Source organism: Ceratotherium simum, chromosome 38 (genome assembly GCF_057802395.1).
Source record: "Ceratotherium simum simum isolate JZ-2026a chromosome 38, ASM5780239v1, whole genome shotgun sequence".
Taxonomy (NCBI): domain Eukaryota; kingdom Metazoa; phylum Chordata; class Mammalia; order Perissodactyla; family Rhinocerotidae; genus Ceratotherium; species Ceratotherium simum.
The window spans coordinates 9,037,892-9,064,669 of record NC_141937.1 but is presented as its reverse complement, the minus strand read 5'-3'; the positions used below and the strand labels follow the sequence as shown (position 1 = coordinate 9,064,669).

The window sequence follows — 26,778 nt, the reverse complement described above, 5'->3', positions numbered from 1 at the left end:
TAAAGCAAAACAGAACGTTAAAGGAGACTGCTATAATTGGGAAAATAAATGTCCAATATCTAAAGAATGAGAAATTATCAATTATAATTACTAATTTTAAATGCCTCCATACTGCCATGTAAATCCTTACTTTCTGTTGCACAGCTTTCCAATTTCTTCTTTGACGGCAAATTCTCTAAAATCTATTACAGCCCGGACCAGTGGGTCTGATGTTGAGCAGAAAGCAGACGTGGAGGATGATTCCAAACCTGAAAAACCCAAGCCTTCTTCACCCTCTCAGAAAGCTCCAAGTTCCTCAAAACACACTCATTTGCCTGTTTCTCCCCGGGGCAGAAATGTCAACAATCAGCTTCTTGACTTGAAGAACAAAATATTGGCTAACGGTGGGCTGCTCCAGCTTCCCCCCAGGAAAACTGAAAGGTTGGATCTTCAGTTGACAGAACTCACCGATGAGGAGGAGCTGGATTCCCGAGGGGACCCACCGCCATCACCCTCGGAGACCCAGGACCAGAAGCCACAGCAGAGGACACCAAGTAGATCTGTCCACCCGGTCTTTGCTCCTGGAAGGACTCCAATGAGAGCCCGAACGCCAGTACTGCCCCGAAAGGAAGGCGTAGATAAGCGTGGCTCCTTGGTGGCCTCCCACCCTCGTCCAGGGGCGTCCCCTTCGGCCTCGGCCTCTTCTGTCCCCCACACACCCACTGAGGGCAGTCCTCGCCGCCCTTCTGGGGGGCCCTCTACCAACCCGCCTTCCAGCTCTATTGACAATGACTCCCTGGGCCCAGAGGAGGAAGAGCCAGCCGCAGGCTCCCGGCACCCCAAGGACGCGGTCTCCCAGCAGCTGCCTCCCAAGAGCGCAGCGCACTCGAGACCAGCCCTGTCGTCCAGCCGCCAGTCGGCCTGGAACGCCATGCGGGACAGGGGCTCCGAGCCCCACAGCGCAAAACCAGCCTTGCCAGCTCGGAGGGCACCCTATTCTGAGGATGGGGAGGAAAATTTGAGTGCTCCAGCCCCACCCTTGAGACTTTCTCCAACCTATGGGGGGTCCTCTCGGCTGCTGCCCACGGAACCACACCCAGGGTCTCCACTCTCCAGGGGCTGGAAGGATGGGCAAGCTACCAAGTTCAGTGTGCCATCGCAGTCTTCCAAGTTTTCCTCGGTCTCTTCTCGTCTCTCCTCCAGGGCACAGGTCTCTGAGGGAGCGGATGCGTCTGATGGCGATGACAATGGCGATGACAATGATGCAGAAGATAAAAGGAGGCAGGCCGAGGCTACGGCCCCGACGTTTCGGGCCCGGCTGCCCGCAGGTCCGCCTGTCTCTGGACATTTCAGTTTGCTCAGAAACAAGCCCTTTGCTGCCCATGGGAGATACCCAAACAGGTTTGGCAATGGCCGAGGACTCCGGTTGCAGCCCTCCAGCTCCCCGCCATCCACGGTGTCCCCCCGAGTTCATTCGAGGGTGAGTTCTCACCCAGCTTCTGACCATAGGCGTGGCTCCGATATCCATGAAGATAGTAAAGAGAGGGAGGCAGAAGACGAAACGCCACTTCCTGCCACCGTGGTGAATGACCACATGCCTTCCTCCTCCAGGCAGCCTGCCTTCCGGGGCGTGGACCACCTAAGAAGAGGCCCCCAGAGAGGGGCGAGCCTTCAGCGGAAGGAGCCCCTGGCAGAGATCCCCAAATCCGCCGGGACTTGGGCGGGTGCGCATCCTCAGGGCAAATCTGTGTCAAAGGCGCAGGAGGTTCAACAGAGCACCGACGTGGGCGTGGAGGGCGGTTCCCCCAAAACACAATTGTCCCCTGCTCGGCCGTCCACGGCACGGTCACAGCAACACCCCGGGTCCGGCGTGCCCAAAAGGATGGGTGCTGGGGCTGCCGCTCCGGAAAAGCAGCCTTCTTCAACCATCTCCGGGTCCCAGCAGCAGCCCCGCGGCCCCCAGAGCAAAGAAGTGGGGCGTCCGCCTTCCAAGCCTGCGCTCCCCCAGGCTGGGCGTCCCCAACCCACGTTGCAGGAAAGCGCCTCCTTCTCGGACCCTTATACGTCCAGAGACAGTCAGTCGCCACTCACAGCAAGCTCCCGAGGGGTGCTCCCCACGACTCCCCAGAATCAGAATGGGGATTCTGACAGCACAGAAGCAGAGGCCAGAGGTGTCCGGGCGCCCGCACACTCGGCCCGAGCCAAGGACGCCACCCCGTCCCTTCCCAAGCACCGCCAGGTGGAGGCTCAGGCAGGAAGCGCGGGCGACAGTCACCTCCGCAGAGCCCCAGGCTTATCCCCGAGGCCCAGCAGGCCCAGCAGCCCCCACCCCTACGCCCGCCCCAGGGCCCCGGGCAGAGCAGGGCCCCAGGCGGTGGGGAAGAAGGACGGCGCGTCCCGGGCCACGCCATCCAAGAAGGAGCCGCTGACGTCTAAATCTCAGCAGTCGGTCTCGGCCGAGGATGATGAAGACGCGGGGTTTTTTAAAGGAGGAAAGGACGAGGACCCTCTGTCTTCCTCTGTTCCAAAGTGGCCCTCCTCCTCCATCCCCAGGAGCAGCAAATATGCCGATGGGAACATTGCTAAAGAGGAGAAGGAGCCAACCTTGGTGCTTGCGCCTCCCAAAGTGGGCTCCTTCCAGGACGAGAATGACACCCCAGTGAAGCGCCCTCCTCCTCCTCCACCTCCTCCTCCTCCAGGCAGCTCTCCGAGAGCTTCGCACCTCCCGCCCAGACAGCCCCCTGGCAGCCCTGCCACCCCAAGTCCCACCGTGGGCCCCCCCGCCTGGCCGCGGTCCACCACCCGCGCCCCTCTTATCTATTCCTCCACCACCCCGATGCTCTCCTTGCGCCAGCGCATGATGAACTCCAGATTCCGGAACCCTCTCTCACGCCAACCTGTGAGACCCCCTTTCAGACAAGGTAATTTGTTTTTACAAATAGTCACTTAACATTTTCTTGACGGTTCTCAGTAGTGTTCATAACAATTCCTGGAAGGATCACATTTTATTTTATTGAGCATCTGCTATGTCTAAGCACTGTGTTAAGAGTTGTGCAGATGGAACATGATTTCATCCTTTTACCATCTCATAGGGTTTGCATTGTTTCTCCTGGTTTTCAGATGAGGAAGCTAGGGCTTAGGGATCTGAGTCGTTTGGCCGAGGTCAGACAGCTATGAAGTGGCTGAGCTGCCATTCCAATCTCAGACACTAATTCCACAGCCCTCTGTCATTCCACCATCCCATACTGCCTCTTTGAATCCTTAACATATGCTCTTAATCTGTGAACATGTGTCACCACCATGATGCCAAACTCAGCTTCCTGTATTTTAGGTTATGTTTAGTTGTTCATATGCCAGGGTATATTTAAGGAATCCACAGTAAGAAATACAATACCTATGTAGGCTGGATCTTGTTCTTGTTGATTCTGCATATGGAACTCTCAACTGAACATACCCCGGGACAAACTCAAATGTCTTGGGTGTGAATTGCTTAGACATTGCAATCAGTGAATGTTATTTAAAACCTCCAGAAAATGCATGTTAAAGATGCTTGTCACACAGAGGAGTAACAGGCAGATGTGTGACTTACACTTAGGATGGGACATAGCTATGAATGGAGTCTACGCTATGAACTGGAGTCTACATGGACTCCAGGGCAGGATCTAAGATATTTATCCTAACTCTGCATTTGGTTAAGTGGTGCCTTGCACTCTGCTTGCATGGAATTGGTAATGAACATTCTTAAATGAATGTATCTAGTATTTCTTAATCTGTACGGTGTGTTATCAGTTTAGCCCAATGTAAAGACATAAAATAACACCCCACATTGAGCTCAGTTTTCCCTTATAAATGACTATTTTAAGCAAACCTAAGACCCTGATAATAGATATAAAACCCACATTCCCTTGTACATAGTAGAAACTCAATAAATATTTAATTCCCATTAGCTATTTGAGTGAGAGAATTAAGTCTCTGACCTCCAAATAGTTGTCAGAAAACCCAAACACTTTACCGCTGGGTAAGGCCAGACCACAGAGCATGCCCAGTAGAGGCCTCATACGAAGTGTAGCTGATCAGAGATGGCATGAGGCGAAGAGAAAGGGCAGGTGAAAGGAAGAGGCAGAAACAGAAACTGGAAGGGAGGCCAGCTGGATCCTCTACTTCCTCTCTGAGCAAATTCTTCTCAAGCGGCCCCACAGAGTTCAGCAAGCTTGAGTCAGCACTGTGCGGTTCTACTTGGCAATTGAGGATCGGGACCTGAGTCAGCTAGAAATAGAAATAGTCCGCTGAGACGAGCAGGACAGCAGCTACCATGTTTTAGAGATAATTTTCTCCATGCTCCCAACCCTCCTTCCCTCCCTCCACCTTCCAACTGGCTAAAATAAAGCTACAACTACTAAGGTCTTAAGATTTATCTGGAAAATTTACTTCATGCTGAAGACTCTCATCCCCCCAATATTGTCAGAAAACTGACCTTACCGTGTTCTTAACAGATTTGTCATGTAGAAGTCACAAGTCAAGACTATCATTATCTAATATATATGAGCTATTGGTTTAAAATTCTGTTTAATGTTTCTGTCTGAAGTGATGTGTTACTACTTATAGACTGGTATGAAGCCAACTTTCCAGGAATGTTGAATTTGCCAGGTTCTGTTTTTATTGATTTATTTTGTACTGTGCAGGTTATAACGGCAGACCAGACGTAGAAGGGAAAGTACTTCCTGGTGGTAATGGAAAACCCAATGGACAAAGAATTATCAATGGCCCTCAAGGAACAAAGTGGGTAGGGTAAACCTCTTTACACATACCAGTTGTTTTCATGCTGTTGGGAAGAGAAAAATGATGGGCGTTGTGTGATAATACATGAAGCAGTCTTTTTTTCTTTCTTCTCTATTTTTAACCACTCAGATGGCAATATACTTGTATATTGTTTCCTTCAGTGCTCAGAAAAATCTTTGATTCTCCTGAGTAGGTAGTTTGTTTTCTTCTAATAGCTAATCAGATAAGGCATGGGCCCTTGTTTCCCATTTGCCTTGACTGGTTAGAAAGCTCACACAAAGGGTATGGCCCAACCACGGCAATGACGTACAACCTGATGGATGGCCTCTCAAATGAACTTCTATTTTCCCAGTCCTGGGAGCTTTATTTTTTATTTTTTATTTATGGTTTGGTTAAATAGTACAAGTATTTTCTGTACATTGTCACAAATCCTTTGTCAAAGGAAGCGGGGTGAAAACAAACAAATAAAAAAACCCTGAATCAAATTGGCAGTTTTTATCAGATCACCTTTTGAATCCTCCAACAATCGTTGGAAGTTGTTTGTCCAAAAAAAAAGTAAGTATTGGTACTTTATGAATGTTTAAGCTAAATGACTTTAACCTTCAGGGGTTAAGATAAAAGTTTAGGCGTTTTTGGTGGGTTGAGGGTAATGGGCAGAACACTTGACAATGTTCAAGCTTTGAAATATTTCTTCCAAGATTCAACACATTTATAGTGGAATTCCCAGTCAAAACTTCCCATTTATAACAATAAAGTTCAGGAAAACATATTGAAGGAAATTTCATGAAATTTTCAGACACAGGTGATCTAAAGATACATTTCATCATTTCTAGAAGCAACAGAAATTTATAATAGGAGGAATGCATATTAAAGCAAAATATCACTGTGAACAATTTTGAATTGAAACTATATGGAGTAGATTGCAAAACTAGGGTTTATATAAATAAGTTTTATTTAAATTACTGAGACAGCATCCAACAAAGTCACCTGCTTGCAGGGGTTCATCCAGTGGCCTGATCGTGCAGAGTGTTGGGTCTCAACTTTTAGTGAGCATCAGAATCAGGGGGTGGGAGGGGCTTGTCAAATGCGGTGTGGGGTAAGGCCAGGTAATTTGCATATCCGACAATATATGATGCCCAGGTGATGCTGAGGCTGCTGGTCCAGGGCCACACTTTGAGAAACACCAGTGTAGAGCATGAGCTTGTTCCTTAACAGAGATAATAATAGCTTTTTCAAGTTTTATAATTCCTCAGAATATGAACTTTTTGCATGTATACTATATTAGACAATTTAATTACAAATTAAATCATTTTTGTTATAGCAACTTTGATTTTTAACATTAACAGCAAAATGGAAACATTTTGCATTTTTAATATACTAGCAATACATGTTCATTGCAAGAAGCTGAAACAGTTCAGATATAAATGAAAAAGATAGTAAGCATCTCAAACCACTTCTCAGAGACAACCACTCTTAATAGTTTGGGATATATTTGTCCAGATATTTTTCTCTGCAGTTTTAAGCTTATAGACAAAAATGAATATATTTTTATTTTTGCAAAATAATCAGTCCTGTAATCTGAGTTCACATTGGTATATGTCAATATATGTAGCATTTCCAAATCCTTTTCATTGGCTGCATAGTATTCCACTGTCTGAATGGGCCATAGTTTTTTAAATCTCTTCCCTCCATGGATGTACACTTAGATTATTTCCTACTTTTCAGCATTATACACAACAAACTAAATGATAAAAATATTTTGAACATCTTTTGTATACTTGAGGAACTTACAACAATTTACATATTATATGGGTAAGCAATTATAATATAAAATATGACTGTTTTGGGGCAGGCCTGGTGGCATAGTGGTTAAGTGCATTCGTTCTGCTTTGGTGGCCCAGGGTTCACCAGTTTGGATCCTGGGCGCGGACCTACTTACACCGCTCATCAAGCCATGCTGAGCAGGCGTCCCACATAGAAGAACTAGAAAGACCTACAACTAGGATATACAGCTATGTCCTGGGGCTTTGGGGAGAAAACAGTAAAAGAGGATGATTGGTAACAGATGTTAGGTCAGGGCCCAGCTTCCTCAAAAAAAAAAATGATTGATTTGCACTTTATTATTAAATCTTATGAGTGATGCTGACAAAAATAATGTTTCCTACTCACATGATGGTTTCCTGTGGAGGCTTCATGCATATATTCATGTAGTTCAAATAATGTGAACATTTTGAAATGTCCAATATATTCTTTAATCTATGTTGTGGATTTAGGTCGTGGATCTTGACCGTGGGTTAGTATTGAATGCAGAAGGAAGGCACCTCCAAGATTCTCACGGAAATCCTCTTCGGGTTAAGCTAGGAGGAGATGGTCGAACCATTGTGGGTAAGTGGGGATGGTTTTTAAGGAACGGAAGTGTCTTGGATTACTCTAGAATAACACCTTCTCTCTTCCTCCTCTGCCTGATTTTTATGGGGGCCCTTGCTCCAATTAGTTTTAGCCATATGGAAGAAGATGCCTCAAAAGAGGCAGAATTTAGCTTTTCCCCTGATACAACTGTAGTTATACTTTTCCTACATACTCCACCCTCTAGGAAAGATGGCGCTCGACTTCTGCTTCATTCTTTACATTGGGCAGCCAGGAGCAGAGATCAGCAAACTACAGCCCTCGGGCCAGACCCTGTCTGCTGCCTGTTTTTGTACAGCCTGTGAGCTCAGAATAGTTTTTTACATTTTTAAATGATTGCAAAAAAAAAAAAATCAAAGAATAATAATATTTGTGATGTGAAAATTATATGGAATTCACATTTCAGTGTCCATCCACAAAGTTTTAGTGGAACATAGAAACACTCATTTGTGTCCCGTCTATGGCTTTTTTGCCCTATAATGGCAGAGTTGAGTGGTTGCAACAGAGACTGTGTGACCCATGAAGCTTAAAATATCTACTCTGGTTTGCCACACCTGGTCCAAAGTAACATTTTCCTCTTTAAATGTAGGAATGAGGAGGAGGAAAGAATTACTTTCCTTACTAGAGACTAAGAGTTATTTCAGGGTAATGGGACATATTGATGAAACATTTATATATTTATGTAAGGTAATACAGAGTAATGGACTATATAATAAGTCCAGAAATTTCTGGAAAGCAGCAGATATTGCTAACTCAGCTGGTATCCTTTTAATTATTTCTTTGCCCTTTACTGATTAAAATGTAGGAATACATAAGCTTTGAGAAGACACTTTTCACTTGCTTTTTACTTTCTCTGGAATGTTTCACCTTGTTGCACAGCTTGTGTTTGATTTTGTTTCAGATCTGGGAGGGACCCCCGTGGTGAGCCCTGATGGCCTCCCCCTCTTCGGGCAGGGGCGGCATGGCAAACCTCTGGCCATTGCCCAGGATAAGCCCATTTTGAGTCTTGGAGGGAAGCCCCTGGTGGGCTTGGAGGTCATCAGAACAACCACCCTTTCCCCCATCACAACCCCACGACCCACCACTACCACGACCCCGAGGCCCACCACGACGACCCCGAGGCCCACGACCACCACCAAACGCCCAACGACCACCATCCGAACCACTACGCAGACAACCACCACCACCACCACCCCTCAACCCACCACCCCCATCCCCACCTGTCCCCCTGGGACCCTGGAGCAGCATGACGAAGCTGGCAACCTCATAATGGGCTCCAGTGGGGTCCCGGAGTGCTATCCTGAAGAAGGTAACTGTCTTTGTTCTAATGGAGGCCCACGTAACTAGCATGCTGCATTTCTGAGTAGAGTCCCAGAGGCAGCAGGGAGGGGTAAGTAGGGTGCACAGCAGACCAGTAACTAGAGGCATTCCTAATCCCACAAGGCTTGTTCGACAGTACTGAGTCACAACTAGGGTTGTCAGATTTAGGAAATAAAAATTTTGCATGGGATATGCTTATATGAAAAATTATTTGCTGTTTATCTAAAATTCAGATCTAAGTAGGTGTCCTGTGTTTTATCTAGCAACTTTGTCACAACCCAAGTCAAAAATGTAGTTGAAGCAAGGGACATTATTAGCTTGGACTAGTGTTTCCCAAAGTGTGTTCCAGTGGGTATTAGTAGATTGGTACTTATTATATATGTATATATTTTTAAAAAAAGATTCTGTGATTAGCTATGTGATTTAAACACAGTTGAATGAATTTCTTACTGTTGGATCCTTCAGATCATTGAATAGTCTCGTTGTGAATTTCCAAGAAAAGTAGAGTTTCCCGAGCACGTTGGGCAGCTGAACGCTTTTGATCACCTCTTCCTTTGGAAAAGGCTAATCCTTGCTTGGCTGGGCTCTCATGGCAGCAGGGGCCTTCCATTGGGTGGGACGGGGCCATTTCCCTGCTTTGGGATACCCCATCAGGGCTAGCCTCTTCCCCTGCCATGTCTTCCTACTGGGAACGGCCCATTGTCCCTAAAGAATGGCAGCTAGGTCACTTCCGGTCAGGTCCCGGTGGAGCTGAGATCTCATCATCTTTTCTACTCAGTCCCTGTCAAGCTGCTTTGGAAGAGGTCATCCTGTATTTGCATCAGGCTCGGAAGAGGCAAATTCATCTTCTTTCCCCAGGTTGAAATGAATTGCCATGTCGACTGTAAAGCTTATGTCTTTTTAAGCTAATGCAGAGTGGAGACCCTTCATTTCAGGAATTATCTGCATGCCCTGAGTTTGTACACAGCATTGTTGACCATGATAAGCCTAATTGATTTGAACTTGAATGCTGTATCCAAAATAGGAATTCTGTTTGAAGTCAGTCTTTCCACGGAAAAATTCCAAATAAACAGGAACATTTGACACATCTGACAAATTCACACCAAAAAATAAGGAAACATACTGAGGAAGAGGACCACTGAGAAGAAAATTCTCACAAGATCAATGTACCCAGTGAGTACAAATAGGAATTTATGTTTGGATTTCTGGAATGAAAATATTATGTTCTTTCCTTGACCTCTTACTTCTACATACATTAATGTGTTTATTTAAAAAAACTGAAATATTATTAGAATAGATATTTACTTAATAATTGGTTACAGAATAATTAACAGAAGAGTGACTATTTTAGATTTGGTTTTAATTACTATTATTATTAATATTTTGCATTTTCTTTTGTCTGCTTTTATATAGGCTTGATAGCTTGTTCTTTTCTTTTTCTTTTTGGACTTTTATTTGGCATGAAAGTCAATATTTTTCTTGGCTTGTTTGTTTCTTCTTTTCTTTGTGAATCATAACATATATATATATTATATATATGTCTTTTACATCACTCATGTCCATTCTTCTGATTTCCTAGTATCCAAGTGTTACTAATAATTGGCCTCTAGGCAGCATTTTGAAATCAATACAAATCAATACAAAGTCTTAGGAAAACATTAAATTTGGGGAGAACAACATATCATCCTTAAACAATATTTAATGTACTATAATTTATTCTTTTAAAAGTACTTCTGTATGGCCTATCTTTCTTTTTTATTTCTAGTGCTCCACTAATAACTTTATTAAACATTCTCTTCCTCGTATTAATTCTAATTGTAGTTTTTATTTTTAAATTTTTAATTTATTGAGATATAATTCACATACCATGAAGTTCACCCTTTTAAAGTGTACAGTTTAATGATTTTTAGTGTATTCACAGAGTTGTGCAAGCATCATCACTATCAAATTCCAGAACATTCTCACAGCCCCCAAAAGAAACTCCATACCCATAAGCAGTCAGTCCCCATTCACCACTCCTTCCAACCCCTGGAAACCACTAATCTACTTTCTGCCTCTTTATATTTGTCTATTCTGGACATTTCATTCTTCAGAAATAAGTGGCTTCTTTCACTTGGCGTAATTTGTTTTTAAGTTTATCCACATTGTGGAGTATATCTGTACTTCATTCCTTTTATTGCTGATTAATATTCCATTGTGTGGCTATGCCACATTTTATCCATTCATCAGTTGATGGACATTTGGGTTGTTTCCGCCTTTTGGCTCTGATGAGTAATGCTGCTATGAACATTTGTATACAAGTTTTTTTTAACACCTATTTTCATTTCTCTCGGGTATATACTTGGTAGTAGAGTTGCTGTGTCCAATAGTAACTCTATGTTAACTTTTTGAGGAACTGCTAAACTGTTTTCCATAGTGACTGTACCATGTTACATTCCTACCGGTAATGTACAAGGCTTCCGATTTCTCTGCATCTTCACCAACACTTGTTATTATCTGTCTTTTAAGTTCTAGCCATCCTAGTGGGTGTGAAGTGGTATCTCATTGAGGTTTTGATTTACAGTTCCCTAATAACTGATGATATTGACATAGGTATTTTTTATACTTTCAGTTTACAGTTTCTGAAAGTGAAAGTGAGTGTGATTAAGTTCTGTGTCTAAGATAAGCCCTGATTTAGAACTGAGTAAATTCATTTGATGAACGTTTTTTTATCTTTATCCTTGGGACAATGATTTCATTATGAGAAAACCCATGTTGTAATTTAAAGAGGATGGAGTAGCTCTTGTTTTTGTTTTTCTGGCTTTATTCATAATTTTTTAAAATAAAATAAAACCAGCAAATGATCATTAATCATCTACTCTGCATGGATCGGGTTCTATGGGAGATACAGAAAAGTAGATGGCATGGCTCTGCCTCTGAAGGGCTTACAATCAAACTGAAATTACAGTAGATAGAAACAGCTCACTCTCTTATCAGAAAACCAAAATGTTCATCTTTAAAACAGGGCAAGACAGGATAAGGATGATTTCACAATAACCCACAGAGTTCTCCAGGCCTGAAGCCTTAGTGTCCCTTTTGGCTTCTTTTGCTCTCTCATCTCCATTGTCAGGTCTCCTCAATTCTCACTGATTCTTCCTCCATCGTATTTCTTAGATTTGCTTCATTCTCTCCATCTCTCGGCTGGCCCTACTGGCCCAACAGTCAAATTACTATTCCTTATTGGGCTTCCTTACCCAGCTTCTACTTACCTCCTCTCCAGATGTCCACTTCAACACACATTTATTGAATGTTACTGTGAGCCCAGCACTGTGCTTGCCTTGGGAATACAAAGCATAGCCCCTGCTTCGTCCATCATTGGAATGGAACACGTCAGGCCTAGTGATGGACAGAGGCATAGAAGTGAGCATCGTGGGTGGGCATTAGCTTCTAAAGATGGCTTGTGATTTGAAAATCAGAGTCAGAATTACTCTTGAAAATCCTACGCACTGTCTAAAAAACTCTGTCTATAACAGAGTTTGCCATTTCTTGGTTGAACACCTTGTAGTGGTCTTGATGTGCAAAAATGCATTCTGTAAGTGCTGTAATAACACTCAGGTCAGAGAGATGCTTTCAGTAAGAGACTGATGTCAGCTGAGAGACCGTCCCACATCTCCCCCTCACACGTCATCCACAGAACCACCTGTACCGTGTTTCCCTGCCTCTTGCTCTGCTCTCGAGTTTGTGTTTTCTCTCATGCACCTTCTCTTTTGTTGTATTAAGTGTAGTTCAGTCCGTAATGTACACTCACACGTGCTGGGGCTCCATGCGTATACAACCAGTATTGACAAAGTGACATTTTGGCCATGGCACTTTGCAGCCTAGTGGCCTGAAATGTTTGTTGCTGTAGTGATTATGATTTAGAACCTGCATTAGTGGTCACTCAATGAATACCTGCCCTTCCAAGACTCCCCTCTCTGCAACCCCCATCCAGTCAACCATTTGTCATTACATTCCATTGGCAAAGTCCTATAATTTTGTTTCTAGCCCTCCAATTTTAAAATCACCTTTTCAAATCCCAAAGTCTTGGCTCCCCTGGTTAAATACTGCCCCCTCTTCATTAAAACACAGTTTTAAAATAATGTTCTAGGAATAACCTTGTATCATTCAATCATTCCACTAATTCAGGCAGTATTGAGGCACTTCCTCATTTGTTATGGATGCCATACTTGTATGTACATTCCCGTAAGCATAGATGCATATTATATGCTTGTTTTGTGTATTGTTTCCTTTACTCCTCTCTGCCTCTTTCCACACACACACAGACACATACACACAGACACACACATATTTTTTTGCTTGATCTGACTTCCCCATTAAATAATAAACTCCTTGCAGTAGAGACAGTGTCTTCTGCTTTATGTCAAATTCCTCATGGTGCCTAAATATGCATCTTTGAATATCTAAATACCTTAAGCTATAGGCATTCTCTTTTTTCTAACTGAGAAGTAAAAGCCAGTGATCCTTCTTTTTCAGGTTCCGTTTCTATAGCGAATCTGATGCTATCGTGTGTATTTGGAAAATTACGAGCCAGCTGAACATCTTTAACGATTTGTAACCTGATCCTGGGGCATGTCTCAGAAAAACATCAGTTATTATGGAAAACGGTTCCACCCTGCCACAGCTCGCTCTCAAGACAGAAGATACAAGGAGAATAATTGAAAATTCACTTGAGCTGGACGAACTGCATGATTTGCAAATGTTGTTGGGTTTCAAATGGCTGTCATTTACCTTCTCTCTACACTTCTCCTGAGAATATTTTTTTATAGTTTTTTAAATATCTCAAGAGCTAAGGCTTTAATTCTTTGGTGATATTTTGCACTCATTTTTTCATGACCATTTGGATAAACCACTCAAGAGAATAAACCATACCACGATGGTTGGTGGTTGGTAACTACTTTTTATGAAGAGTTGGAAGCTTTTGACATTGATGCTGACCTGACTTATAAAACATTCAGTTTTACATAGTTCCAAATGCTTCAAAATGGTGTTCAAGTGGGACAGATTCCCATTGTCAGCTTTTTAAAAAAATTGTAAATATACTTCATTACATGTGGAAGTTACTTTTACTTGGAGTCAAGATGGTGCTATGATGCCATATTAAAAAAACTGTGCCTGAATTTATTTGGTCTTAAAAGAAAAAAGAACACTAAATCACTCAGTAGGATGTTTACTTTTGCCAGAAGGCTTAACTGTCACTCATTCAAGAAGTGATTCCAGTTTGCAGGTAAAAGCCATCATTTCTGTGGCCTGCTACACGTGCCGGAGTATTTCAGCACCTCAAGGAATTACACTCAACACCAAGAATCCATAAAGGAAATGCTGTACGTTTCCCTTTTCTTGTTCCCTCTGGGATGCAAAAGTTGTAGAATTGATTCATTTTTGACCTGGCTAAAAATAATGATGAAAAGAAATGAATCTGAACCAATAATGAGGAAAAACAAGACTACGTTGGCAAGGGAAAGAAAATGGTAGTCTGGGAAGAAACGGCAAGCTAGCCTCAAACTTTGGGTGGTGTGAACTTGAAAACTGTCTGATTTGAACCAGCCCAGAAGTAATTCCTCCTGGATCCAGGCATATTGACATTGGAATGACCTAAGGAAAAATTATGTCGAATAGTTTTTCTTGAAATGACCATCCTGACCGCTGTAGGGTGGATAATAATTTACAGCTTCTCTCTTGTTGACATTCATGGCCCCCTCAGAATGCACTCAGGGTCACCACATCAATGGCGAAGTGGGTGCCGGGGCATCTCACAGGCCTCTGGTGGCTTGCGAGCTCTTCACTAGAGAGGGTGGGAGGCTAGCAGGGAGAGTGAAGCACAGGCAACTCACGGCAGTGTGGTTTGCCAAGTTAGAAGTAGGAGGGGCAGGAAGTCACCCTGCTTCTAGAACATGCGAGCAGCAAGGTGGAGGGGGTGGGATGAATAAAGGAGCTCACAGGTGGAGGGATTTTTGCACTGTCCTGAGCACCAACTGCCCACTCTGCTTGCTGCTTTCTGAGAATGCCTGTTCTCAGGCCTGTGACATGATGGCCAGGGCACCTGCCTTCAGCATCTCGAGAGCTGCCTGGGCAGGCAGGGTGCGTGGGCACCGAGGTGGCGGGGTGGGGGTGGTGGTGGTGGGGAGGGTGATGTCAGAAACTCGCTGTGCTGGAGAGTCCGCATGATGCGGAGGTGTCTTTCCTTTGATCCCTGGAGGGCATCTTGAGTGCCATTTTCTGAGCACAAAGGAGAGGAAATCCGGGTTCCACCTCAGTGTTCTCACGCTCCTCCTTCTGAGAAAGCTGAGGAGGCCTGGCATTGGCGACTTATTCCCATGAAAGGGTCATGTGGAATGAATCATGGCACCATTCTGAGAGAGGGACTGAGAAGCAACCCTGTGGAATTTGATGACCCTTTCTCCCCTCCTCCACTAGATGAGTTCTCAGGATTGGAGACCGACACAGCCATACCCACGGAAGAGGCGTACGTGATCTATGATGAAGGTACTAACTGATTTTAAACACATTATTTGAACAATTTCTTTCCCCATTGGAGAGTCTTATTTTAATTACTAAGTGAATGATCTCAATTGCATTTTCCTTCAGAACTCTGAGCTGGGTGGCAATGTGTAGGGAAGGGTGCTTGTACCCCACCCCTCCAAGTTACCCCCCAATACATGTTTGATCCAGAGATAAACAGTGTGCTTGAGATGCAAAGGCAACTTCCAGATGAATCCCCTGTGCTCCCCATTCTCTCCCTCCCAAGCCCTCCCTCCTCTAGAAATTCTGGAGCTGCTTCCGCCTGGGCCTCTGCCTTCCACCACTGTTTGTACCAAAGTCTCAGCTTCTTTTCTTGGCGGCTCTCATTTTTGTTCTTCCCTTTTTTCTCCTCTCCTTTTCTAGTTACATAAAAAATGCAATGCTATAAGTGTGTTGATTTTTTTATCATAGACTCTTTTCAAGTACGGGTGAGTTTAGAAGATTAAGAATACAAAATGCCTTGGATAGAATCTGGAGCAGTAGTTGATAAATGGTAACTAATGCTGTTACTGCACTTACCACCCTGTGGCTGCTCTGGGTGTCTTATAAGTTGCCTCTGCAGTTGAAGAACTTCACGTGGGCATCTTGTCCCCACCCCAGAGTCACCTTTGACGCTCGGGGTGGCCTCACTTTTGTGCTTCACGTTGCTTGCTATTATCTGTAGCTCCAATGGCCTTAAATGCCGAATGTGGGAATAATGTCACGTTTGATGCGATCATAATAAAGTTTGACGTAGTGGTTTAATCCCACAGTTTTCAAACAAAAACTGACTTAAAAGAAGAACAGCAGATGTCAGAAAGCAAAGGAAGGTTTCTTAGCTCCTTTGAAAATACTAAGCACCTTTCTTATTGTCTTTGAGCTGTTGAAAAGGGAGCAGTTTTATTTTCTTTTTTACATGTTAAAGGATTAGTTCTCTTAATAGGATTAAACTCACCTCCTCCCCAGAAAAAAGCTCATGCACAGAATATATATTTTTTTTTAATTAAGTTTATTTTCTGATGTGAATCTTTTATGGCTCTAAAAGGCAAAATTATTTAGGCAGAGAACGGCCTTGGACCAGTAAAAAGAATGTGGTAAACTGGATGAATTGTAAGGTTCTGTCCAGCTTTGATTCTGAAATCTCATTTTTCTGGTCATATGTGTTTCTTTTTACCATTCCTTTCTTTTCTCCTCAGCTGCTTTTCAGGGGGGACTGAAATGTGGGGAAATACTGTTTTATTAGAAACAAATTATGTTTAGGCATAGCACTTATTTTAGGATGTGTGTGTATGCACGCTGTAGTCGAGTTGAATCTTAAGAAGGTACCTTTTGACTGCAGACAGTGCCCCTTTTCTGGAAGTGCCCAATTACACAGCCTTCCTATCATTTCAGATTATGAATTTGAGACCTCGAGGCCACCAACCACCACCACGCCCTCCACTAAGGCTGCCACACCCAAGGTCATCTCACCAGAAGGCTCCATTAGTTCCTTTCCTGAAGAAGAATTTGATCTGGCTGGAAAGAAACGATTTGTTGGTAAATTAGAACTTGCTTAATCAGAGAAACATGGGTTTTTAACTTTTGTTCTTTGAAGAAGAGCATAACTAATCTCTTGGCCTGGCCAAGGCGGTACAGTTGGGGCAGAAACTTTCCCAGAGTGAAGTTTCCATCTGGCGTGATTCAGTGAGTCAGTCCTGTTGAGATGCAGATTAACTTGCTTTCTGCAGAAGTCGGGAGAGGGGAGTGTGCCGGAGAACATTTGGTATCTGACAGAGTAGAGTTTAGAGAGGCTGCTTTGTGTAGACTAAGAAGAAGAAACACTTAAAAATCATCAGGACCAGGGAACATGAGTGTTTTTATTGTATCCCACTCTTCTAAGGTGAGACTTACCACTAGGCCTTGCCTGCACATTGCTTGTTAATTTCTTCCTACAAGATGAGCAGTTTACTGAACTGAACTACTAGTATCACAGAGCCAAAGCTGTTTTTCTTCAGTTATCCCCTATAATTTTCATTAGCCTCAAGGACGTTTTTCTCACTTACTAAAACAATTTCAAGAGGAAATTTGATTTCACTAAACTGTGTTTCATTCCCTCTGCGAGTCTTCTTTTCCCATGCCCCTAATGAACTTCACTAATGAGACAGATTAACATATTACTAAGTGGAAAAAAGATAATATATTACGAAGTGGAGACAGGCAACAGCTTAAACTAATATCACACTTTTCTGCTTCCAAAATAAATGTTCTGCCATAAGCAGAGAACAACTCTTGCCAGTCAAGACATAGTGTGGAGTGTCTAAACCACACATACTTGAAGAACAAGGATATTAGTTTGATGTAGCATTCCTGAGGCCAATGCTGATGCTGGCCCATGGCACGCAGCAGCCTGGCTGAATTCACTGAGTGTTCTGACTTTTCTCTCTATGGTTCCATGGCAGAAATTGAAATGCTTTTTATTATTAGCTGTTCCAAAGAACTCTTCTGAAGACTGAAAGGCTTACTGTTGCCTGGCTATTTTCGTAGTCTAATGCTCTATAAAGTATAGTGGATTACTCCCCAAAACTTCCTGATGAGATCCATGGACAAACTCTAAAGGCCTAAATTTATACAATTATTGGAAAATAGAGGAGCTAAAAATTGCTCTTAGTCGTAACGGCCACTGAGAATGAGAACCTAGTGCCAAAAGATGCAATGGAACATTTATTAAGTACTAGAAATTGTTACTTGGGAGCACAGGGAAGTCTTGTGTGTATAAAGCTCCAACTGCAATTCCTTGGCTTGTCTGACTTCTTATAGAGTGTAGATAATAGAAAGGGCTGTGGGCTGGAGGTAGTCTCCTGTTTGACCCTTGCTTTGTGGGCCCCCCCTTAGGGTCAGTAGGCTCTGCTGGAAGATGGGGTATCAGTCCATGTCCTGCCTTATTCCCAGGCCCCATATCCACTGAGATAATGTGTGTAGAAACCTTGAACCTGTCCATAAATGTGAATAGCTATTATTGTACTGAGCAGTAATGTTGTAGAAGGCTGTTCAGGCCTGGCCTTGTGCAGATATTCCAGATGGTTATGGGGCTCCCTGAAGCCCTAGGGAAGGCCACCCAGGCTTGAAGGCTAGAGGCTGTCCATCTCGAGCAGTGTATATTTTTTTCTGGTCCCAAGGCAGTCTAGGGAATGAACTGTGTTGAGAGAGCTCTACTTAAGTGTCAGCTGGGCCCGATTCACACTTTTCCAAATGTTTGGGTGTAGGAATGGCAGAATGCTGCAGACTTATACTACATTGAATTATAGTCCGGGGATCTTTCAAAATTACTTTGAGGGCATAATCGTTGATGTTGATGGGGCAATACGATCTTTTGAAACCAGCAGATTGAAAGATGTAAATGCGTGGATCCATTAAGGAGAGGTAGGAATGTGCTTCTGAGTTTGGCGTCAGGGCTCATGGCCCTGGAACCTCTGTCTAGCAGGGAGAGACTGAATGGTGAGTCTACTCCATGGGGCAGACATTATGTCTCCAGAGAAAGCTTTCAGCAGTCCCAATGGGTGTCTCTGTTCTTTTCCAGCTCCTTATGTGACGTACCTAAATAAAGACCCATCAGCCCCGTGCTCTCTGACTGATGCTCTGGACCATTTCCAAGTGGAAAGCCTGGATGAAATCATCCCAAATGAGCTGAAGAAGAGTGACCTGCCTCCTCAGCATGCCCCCCGCAACATCACTGTGGTTGCAGTGGAAGGCTGCCACTCATTTGTCATTGTGGATTGGGACAAAGCATCCCCAGGAGATGTGGTAACAGGTGTGTTCAAGGCATATGCTCAGAGTTCCCATCGACCTGGAGGTGGGAAATACAGACAATAAGGATGGATGGATGATGGATGAGTGGATGGATAGATGGATGAATGATGGATGGTTGGATGAAGGATGGATGGATACATGAGTGGGTGAATGGATGGATGAATGGATGATGGATGGATAGATGGATGGATGGATCAGATGGATGGTTGATGGATGAATGCATTGATGGATGGATGGATGGATGGATGGATGGATAGATGGATGCATGAATAGCTTGGATGGATGAATAAGATGTCTTCTTTCAAAACGATGAAATATAGGCAACAAGGGAAGGCTTGTGGGGTAGTATGAAGAGCACTGGATGGAAGTTAGAAGTCTTGAATCCTAGTCCCAGATGGGTTTGTATGACCTTGAGCTAACTACTTTATCTTCCTGGACCTTGGTTTCCTCATATGCAAAATATCATTACATCTCTAACATTCTATGATCCTGCAAATGGCCAGGGAGTCCACCATAGCCACTTTTAAGATCAGATCCTGCAGCACAGGTGATGAAAGAGCTCCTACTGTGTGCTGCCCCATGTCAGAGTCAACCCTGAGATCATGACTCTGCCTCTTCCCTTCTTTCCATGCCTGCTGAGTGCTTCCAAACCAGTCTGGGTGCTTCTGAATTCCTTATGTGGGAATTGGATGTGATGGAAAAATGCCCAGGATTCTTGAGCCTCCTAGGTCTTGGCCTGTGAGATGTTCATGAGTTCATTTGACTCTGCCAAGGATATATTTGAGGATAAATATGTTGAAATGAGTTCTTACAGAAAAGAATTGGTGTTTTCTTTGAATAGATCCTTCCTTTGCAAATGATTCCTTCTGGGCCTGCAAGTTGTGTAACAGGAAGGCATATGTGTGTCTGTGTCTGTGTGTGTGTCTTGGGGCTGGGGGAGGTTGGTGGTATAGGTTGGAGTTTGACATATTATCTGTTACTATTATGTTAGTATAGTTCATAGAATTGAAAATGTCTAGGCTTTTGCTTTATGTCCAATATTATCTCTTAAAATGAGAAAAAATGTCCAAGAACATTCAAAGATTGACTTTTCTTATGGAGTTTGCACAGTGGCCCAAAAGCCAGAATAAGGGACACAGGAAAGAATGCCCCTGGGTATTGTGCCAGGTGAGGTTGAAGGGCCCAGAGAGCTGGTGGGGTGCTGGTGGGATGGAGGAGTCTGAGTCTTTGGTGTAACTAAAAGGACTGGTCCCTCCAGTGTGTGTGCTGCACTGGCTGCTGAGACCAGTTTCTGTGAAGTCCAGTAAGTTCCTAATAGAAAGCAAATACATCAGTGGAAGGAGGAAAGCTTGTAGTCAAAACAGCCACAAAATCCTTTTATTAATTGAATATGATTTTATGAATGGCAATTTTTAAAAGCAAGCAAGCATACAGAAAAAATAATTGAAAACCTTATTTTAAGCTATTTAGTTTTTGATCTCTTATGTAATAAATGTTACTTAACATAAATATACCGCTGCACCCTGAGCCTTGGGGCATCTGAGAAGCATTGGCTGCAGCATGAGAGCCCTGGCCACACTAAACGTGCCTCAAGGCCTGGTGTAGTAAGGAGCCTTTGGAGAATTCCCAGTAAGTGACTTAACTCAGACGCGATCCCTGTGTTATCCTGTAGAGGGCGTGCTTCTGAAACACGTGCTCTTGTTAACTTTGCGTCCCAAGTTGTCCAAGGCTCTCTGGAGCCTTTGATGTCATCACATCATCACATACCCTACACCTAACCCAAAACCAAACCTCAGTGCCCTAATCACAAGCACTCAGGCCACTAGTGTAAATAACGTGGATGAGCTATTTATAGGGACTTGGATACTCCCAATATAAAGTTGTGCCAACTCCTGCCAAGCTGATTACCGTAGAACATTTCAGCACATGACAGCCTTGCATGGAAAAGCAGCAGACCCCAAGAGACTGAAAGTGAAAATAGTGGGAGCTCTTCATCAGCCAGTGAATCAGCTGGTGCTTGATACCCATATGAAAATGAAGCGAAGTGGATACATGGATACATCCTAAACCTAAACAGAACATCACACTTTTGGACCCACTGCACAGCATCTGGATTCTTAGCTGTGTGAGATGTTGAGTACTCTGCTGATTCTTACCAGCTGTTCTTTCTTTCACCAGCAGTCAAGTCAACGTGTAACAAGGTGGTATCCAACAATATGAAACTCCTGCAGAGTAAATAGGCCTGCGACCAGTTGCTTTCCCTAATCACTCCTAGTAAAAGAAGTGGTGACACCATTAGGAGTGTTGCCATGGGAAATCACCAATTTGATGGCCCCTTAGTTTTTCAGGACTAGCTCATCAGTCTTTCAGGACTGGTTCTGAGAAGAACAACAGAGAAATCAGGAGTTACATGTGCTCAGCAAGTACATATCAAAACCCTGAAGCCCTCACAATCCAGACACGAGGATGAGCAGAGAAACCGCACCACCTGGGAAGAAGCACAGGGTTCTGATGAAAGTCGGAGATCAAAGAGGATCAAAGAGCCATGCCGAGCCCGTCAAAGCCAGGGTTCCTAGGGCACACGTGTGAGCCAGATCCACCACTGGGTGGGCCATTGTTACATACAGCATCACTGTAAGCACATATGGCTTGACATCACTGTCGTCAGAGGAGGAGGGAATCCTATGGAGAGAGCAGCAACACTTCACAGGTTCTCACACAACATTTGTAGAAAACAGAGAAGAATGAATTCATCCAGGGAGCAGTGTGGAGAGGGCTTCAGAGCCCAGTGCACCTGCTTCTAGTTCCAGCGTGCCCATTGGCTAGATGTGTGCCTCTAATCCACTCTTTCTGTGTCACCTAAATAGCTCTTGTGAAGGTAATCAGCCATCAGAGGTTGCTAAATGAAGTACTTTGCCTCTTAGATGCTGTTGATCTCCTCTTCCTTGACTTGTGATCTGATTCTCTCAACCCCTGAGTCTCTCTTACAGGCTCACCCTCTTCATCCCAACATTGAGTGTTGAGATTTCTCAAGGCTTGGTCTCAAGTCCTTTTTTCTTCTTGCTTTATCATCTCTCCCTTCAGGCCCTCACCCAGGCACATGGTTTTAATTCGTCTTGGAGGTGAGTCATTGATTTGTAGCTCAAGGCCAAGCCTGCCTTTCCTCTGAGCCTCAAACAGTAAAATCAGATGTCCATTGGGTATTGCCACCAGCATGTTTCCAAAGCATCTCAGACTCAGCGTATCCAAAATCAGACTCAGGACACAGATCCCCAAACCTGCTCATCTGTGTTTCCTATCTCAAAGAGTGACCCCACTTCCCACCCCTTTTTGAAAGCCCGAAGCTTTGGGGTCATCTTCAGATCTTCTATTATTTTCCCTCCATATTCAGTTCATCATGAAATCCTGTGAATTTTACCTTCCAGGTTTCTCTTGAACCCATCCATTTCCCTCCATTAACGACCACGTTAACCTGAGTTGTTGCCACCTCCCACCTAGATATTGCACTAGCCATGTAGCTAGACCACCCCACCCATAGCCCAAACCCGATCTTTTCTCCACCCTGTACCAGAGAGAGGCATGGAAGGCAGTCTGAAAAGCAAAAGACTGTATGACCTAAAGGCACTGCACATTTGTTCCATTCTGTGCTTCTTTAGTCTCATCTCATGCTGTCCCCCACCCTGCCACTCCAAGGCTCCTCCTTCTCCTGGTCCCTCCCTCTTGAGTGTCTTTGCTCAGGTATCCTCTCTACCTGGAGTCCTTCCCACCTCCTACCATGCACCTTAACTTCCCATCCTTCACTTATCCACCCCATTTTCCTGACCCCAGGGAAGCTCTCCCTACACACTCCCTCCAAGCACCTGGGCTGCTTCTTCATAGTTCCAGTCACAGCTGGGTAATTCTGTTTGTCTGTCTGCCTTGCCGCTTCTTGAGTTGTAGATAAAATGAGTCACCATTTTATCTCCAGCACTTAGTACAGTGTCTGACAAATAGTAGGCACACAATGAATATCTGTTGAATGAATTAATGAATGTGAACTTGGACAAGATATTTAACCCCAGTCTAAGACTCAGTTTCCTCATGTGTCAAAATGGGGGTGGCAAAGCCTACGTACTAGTATCAGGAGAATTAATCAAATTAAAACAATTGAAAGTGTTTTGCTGGAACAACAAAAGACTCCAAAAAGCTAAAGGGATCCTGAGAAAAAAGAACAAAGCTGGAGGTATCACACTCCTTGACTTTAAAATATACTACGAAGCTATAGTAACCAAAACTGCATGGTGCTGGCACAAAAACAGACACACAGATCAGTGGAATAGAATCGAAAGCCCAGAAATAAACCCACACATCTATGGACAGCTAATCTTCGACAAAGGAGCCAAGAACATACAATGGAGAATGGAAAGTCTCTTCAACAAATGGTGTTCGGAAAACTGGACAGCCACATGCAAAAGAATGAAAGTAGACCATTGCCTTACACCATACACAAAAATTAACTCAAAATGGATTAAAGACTTGAATGTAAGACCTGAAACCGTGAAACTTCTAGAAGAAAACATAGGAAGTATGCTCTTCGACATTGGTCTTAGCAACATGTTTTCAAGCACCATGTCTGACCGAGCAAGAGAAACAATAGAAAAAATAAACAAATGGGACTACATCAAACTAAAAAGCTTCTGCACAGCAAAGGAAACCATCAACAAAACAAAAACACAACCTAACAATTGGGAGAAGATATTTGCAAACCATATATGTGATAAGGGGTTAATCTCCAAAATATGTAAAGAACTCATGCATCTCAACAACAAAAAAACTAACAACCCAATTAAAAAATGGGCAACAGACCTGAACAGACATTTCTCCAAAGAAGATGTACAGATGGCCAACAGACACATGAAAAGATGTTCAACATCATTAACTATCAGGGAAATGCAAATCAAAACTACAATGAGATATCACCTCACGCCCGTCAGAATGGCTATAATTAACAAGACAGGAAACAACAAGTGTTGGAGAGGATGTGGAGAGAAGGGAACTCTCATACACTGCTGGTGGGAGTGCAAACTGGTGCAGCCACTATGGAAAACAGTATGGAGATTCCTCAAAAAATCAATAGAACTACCATATGATCCAGCTATTCCACTGCTGGGTATTTACCCAAAGAACATGAAAACACCAATCCGTAAAGATACATGTACCCCTGTGTTCATTGCAGCGTTATTCACAATAGCCAAGACTTGGAAGAAACCTAAGTGCCCATCAAGGGATGAATGGATAAAGAAGATGTGGTATATATACACAATGGAATACTACTCAGCCATAACAAACGATGAAATCCAGCCATTTGTGACAACATGGATGGACATTGAGGGTATTATGCAAAGTGAAATAAGTCAGAGGGAGAAGGTCAAATACCATATGATCTCACTTATTAAGTAGTAGATAATAAGAACAACAAACAAACACATAGAGACAGAGCTTGGATTGGTGGTCACCAGAGGGGGTGGGGGGGAGGAGGGCAAAAGGGATGATTAGGCACATGTGTGTGGAGATGGATTGTAATTAGTATTTGGGTGGTGCACATGGGAACATGATGTAGTGCATGCAGAAATAGAAGTAATGATGTACACCTGAAATTTATACAATGTTATAAAGCAATGTTGCCACAATAAACAAAAAAAATTTAAAAAATTTAAAAAAAGAGAAATCTTGATAAACAAACAAAAAAAGAAAGTGTTTTGCATAATGTTTGGCACATAGGAAGTGCTGGACAAGTGTTTTCTTCCTTTGTGTATGACATGAGAGACCTAGTGTAAAGGATGTGCTGAGCTGTGACATGAACTTCACTGGGCCTTCTGAGGCAGGCTGGAAGGCTGGGCAGGTGTCAGGGCTGAGGGCCCGCCCGCTGACGTCTGTTAACAGCAGCTAAGGCAGAAAGAAGAGCTGCCTGACTGCCGTCATTAGACATCAAGGTCAAGGGCAGGCACACCTATGCAGCAACTAGAAACCAAAGGAGAGCCTTCACCCAGCGGGTGAGGAGATCACTGTGAGTCCAGGGTCTTTCAGCCACACACGTGCGCACGCACGCACACACACATCACCACCAACGGTTTCTTCATTTCATGTGAAGGACAATTGTATATGTCTGCCAGGAAATTCTTAAATACTTGTGTGGAGGTCACTGCTCTTTTCTTCTGCTGCCTTTTTCTCTGTGCAGTCAAGGTTAGATGTGATTGGTTCTGAGAAGATAGGGAAGGCCAGGGAATGTGGGGGATAAGGACAAGGAAGAGAAGTAGGGAAGCAGCAGTCATCAAGAAGTGTCTTTAATTTTATTATCCACATCTGGATTCACCAGAAGATCCCAACATCATACCCCATCCTGACCCAGCACGCAGCTTGCTCCCACTCTTAAACCTCTCCCACTGGGCTGCCTCCATGCCATTGCCTCATCTCCATCCTCTTCCACTGGGTTGTGCCTCTTGTGTGATGTGGTTCCTTGATGCTCATTGGATTCTTCCTTATTTCCACTTGTAGGTTACTTGGTTTACAGTGCATCCTATGAAGACTTCATCAGGAACAAGTGGTCCACTCAGTCTTCATCAGTAACTCATTTGCCCATTGAGAATCTGAAGCCAAACACAAGGTATGATGTGTCAGTCATTTAAAAACAAAAAAATGAAACCTGTGTGCATGGTCACAGATATCTTTAGGTTGCAAATGAAAGGATCAATCGAAATGTTTTTATGATTTCTTTCTTTTTATTTTTTGCATTCTCTGTTTGGTTCTCATAGAATTTCAATGAACACTTACCGTATGTCATGTATTTTTCTTAGAAGAAATCACTGTAAGGATTGTAATTGTCTCTATTTTGTTTATATTTTGTTCTCTATTTTCCAGACTAAACACTACCTGCCACTGGGTAAAGAAAGGTTGTTCTGTGTGTTGAAAGGGAATCAATCTGTTTGTAGTAACCCATGTGGTGGCATTAGGCAGCACAACCTTCGTACATGAACTGGGACTCAGGCTCTATGATGTAGAAGTGAAGACCATTCAAAAAGATGCATTTTACACATTAATACAGGTTACAAGCATGTGTTTGCAAACTGGGCAGTGGCTGGCTGGCCAGAGGGCCATCTGGGACCCAGAGTTTGTAGTCCTCAGTGTGAAATATGCAAAACTTCTTCTCAAGGGTACAAAGAGGATGAGTGGGCATTTCCTCTTTTATACGATCTGGTTTTGATGGTAATGATCATCAGAAAGGCTTCCCTGGTGGGTAAACATGGGGAAAACAAGCATGTGATGGCGGAGCAGTGGTGTGCTTATAAACTGGCTCTCTGGGGAAAAAAAAATCCCTGGTTTATAGTGTTCACCAATTTCTGTAGTGTAAATACTCCCACCATGGCCAATTTCAAGCTACCAGTGGGCCTGCAGAATTCCTGAATGTTTAACAATCAGCTCTCTCAACCCCATGCAAATGGCTCCAGCACACTGTTGTCATGTCAAGCCACTGTATTTACGTAGCAAAGAGCCCTAAGTGATGTGACGATGGGCCCCATTTTCTGCAGCCAGAGGAACACGGAGAAGGCTGGAACAAAATACTCTCCATAAACAGATATGTGCTGAGGGGATAGAAACTGGACAATAACCGTGTTACCGCACAAAGTGCACCGTCTGCTCGCCATGAGACAAAAGCTAATCATCAAGCAGCAAGATAGTGGAAGAGAAAGGGCAGTTTATTACAGCTTGCTAGCAAGGGGGAAGATGGCCAACTCATGTCTCAGAGAACCATCTTAAGGGGACACAAAAGCTTACAGCAGTTATATAGGCCAGTGGGTTATAGGGGAAGGGGTTAGGAATGTTGACCCTCTGGTGTTACAGACTGGGAGTGCCATACCAGATCTTTCAGTTTTCACTGATGATGGTTATCAGCATAGACTCTCTGTTCAAGGGTCATCACATTCCTAAGGAACT

General features: G+C 43.7%; 1 protein-coding gene across 1 annotated transcript in view; it reads left to right on the top strand.

The window, feature by feature from the left end:
- Window positions 1–26,778, top strand: part of FNDC1 (fibronectin type III domain containing 1) — a 101,664-nt gene that overhangs the window by 61,116 nt on the left and 13,770 nt on the right. Inside the window, exons 11-18 of the mRNA XM_087425072.1 lie at window positions 192–2,900; window positions 4,662–4,762; window positions 7,032–7,143; window positions 8,066–8,473; window positions 14,938–15,006; window positions 16,414–16,557; window positions 18,578–18,808; window positions 25,342–25,450. Of these exons, the coding sequence (XP_087281198.1) occupies window positions 192–2,900; window positions 4,662–4,762; window positions 7,032–7,143; window positions 8,066–8,473; window positions 14,938–15,006; window positions 16,414–16,557; window positions 18,578–18,808; window positions 25,342–25,450 (3,883 nt within the window). The remainder of the gene's footprint in view (window positions 1–191; window positions 2,901–4,661; window positions 4,763–7,031; window positions 7,144–8,065; window positions 8,474–14,937; window positions 15,007–16,413; window positions 16,558–18,577; window positions 18,809–25,341; window positions 25,451–26,778) is intronic.